This window comes from Charadrius vociferus, unplaced genomic scaffold (assembly GCF_000708025.1).
Source record: "Charadrius vociferus isolate BGI_N301 unplaced genomic scaffold, ASM70802v2 scaffold746, whole genome shotgun sequence".
NCBI lineage: Eukaryota > Metazoa > Chordata > Aves > Charadriiformes > Charadriidae > Charadrius > Charadrius vociferus.
The window spans coordinates 59,688-60,850 of record NW_009648658.1 but is presented as its reverse complement, the minus strand read 5'-3'; the positions used below and the strand labels follow the sequence as shown (position 1 = coordinate 60,850).

The following is a 1,163-nucleotide window of genomic DNA, read 5'->3' as shown; positions in this document are numbered from 1 at the left end:
GGGTCAAGGAAGAGGAGAATTAGCGCCCTCCCCTCCCCCTCCCCCTCCCTCCCTTTCCTCATGGCGGCCGCAGCGGTTTTAGGGGATGGAGTCCCCTCAGGGGGCTCCAGCGCACGGCTGAACCCGGTGGAGACGCTGCAGGAGGAAGCCATTTGCGCCATCTGCTTGGACTATTTTGTGGACCCCGTTTCCATCGGTTGCGGGCACAACTTCTGCCGTGTCTGCATCTCGCAGCTGTGGGGCGGTGAGGCCGAGTACGAGGTGGCCACGGGGGCGGCAGCAGCGGTGGGTGACGGAGAGGTGGGGATGGGCGACGTGCTGGAAGAGGATCTGGAGGATGAGGAGGATGAGCTGGATGAGGACGAGCTGGATGTGGAGCAGGAGGAGGAGGAAGAAGAGGAGGATGGCGGCGCGGAGGAGGAGGAGGAGGAGGAGGAGGAAGACGACATGTGGAGCGAGGAAGAAGACGACGCTGACCTGTGGGAGGATCCTGTGGAGGAGGACATGTGGGACGGTGGGGTTGGGGGAGAGCTTTACTTTGGGGACGAGGACTATGATGAGGACGTGATGGAGGAAGACGTGGAGGAAGAGGAGGAGGTGGAAGAGGAGGAAGAAGAGGCGCAGACGCCTCCTCCCCCTGTCCTGGCTGCACGGCCTCGACGCCTCCAGACCTTCACCTGCCCGCAATGCCGAAAAACCTTTTTCCAGAGGAATTTCCGACCCAACCTTCAGCTGGCCAACATGGTGCAAATCATCCGCCAGCTGCACCCGCACCCCCAGCGTCTCGCGCCGCCCACAGCCGGGCCCTCGGTTTCGGGAGCTGCCGCAGGGGTACCGGGGGTCCTGGTAGCAGTAGGGGGTCAGGGGCCATCCAATCTGTGCGAGAAGCACCAGGAACCTCTCAAACTCTTCTGCGAGGTGGACGAACAGGCCATCTGCGTGGTGTGCAGGGAGTCGCGGAGCCACAAGCATCACAGCGTCGTCCCTCTCGAGGAGGTCGTGCAGGATTACAAGGTACGAAGGTTTCGGGGTTGGGATGTCAGGGTGGTTTGGGTTTTGTTTTTTGGGTTTTTTTTGCGGGAGGGAAGAGAGAGCTGTCGGCGCTGGCAGGAGCCAACGGCGCGGGCTGGGGTGTGCTGGCGGCAGGGAAGCGGCGGTGGGGG

General features: G+C 62.9%; 1 protein-coding gene across 1 annotated transcript in view; it reads left to right on the top strand.

The window, feature by feature from the left end:
• Positions 1-60: 60 nt before the first annotated feature.
• The window catches only part of TRIM41 (tripartite motif containing 41), a 6,572-nt gene continuing 5,469 nt past the window's right edge, over positions 61-1,163 (top strand). Inside the window, exon 1 of the mRNA XM_009886467.1 lies at positions 61-1,014. Coding sequence (XP_009884769.1) covers positions 61-1,014 — 954 coding nt within the window. The remainder of the gene's footprint in view (positions 1,015-1,163) is intronic.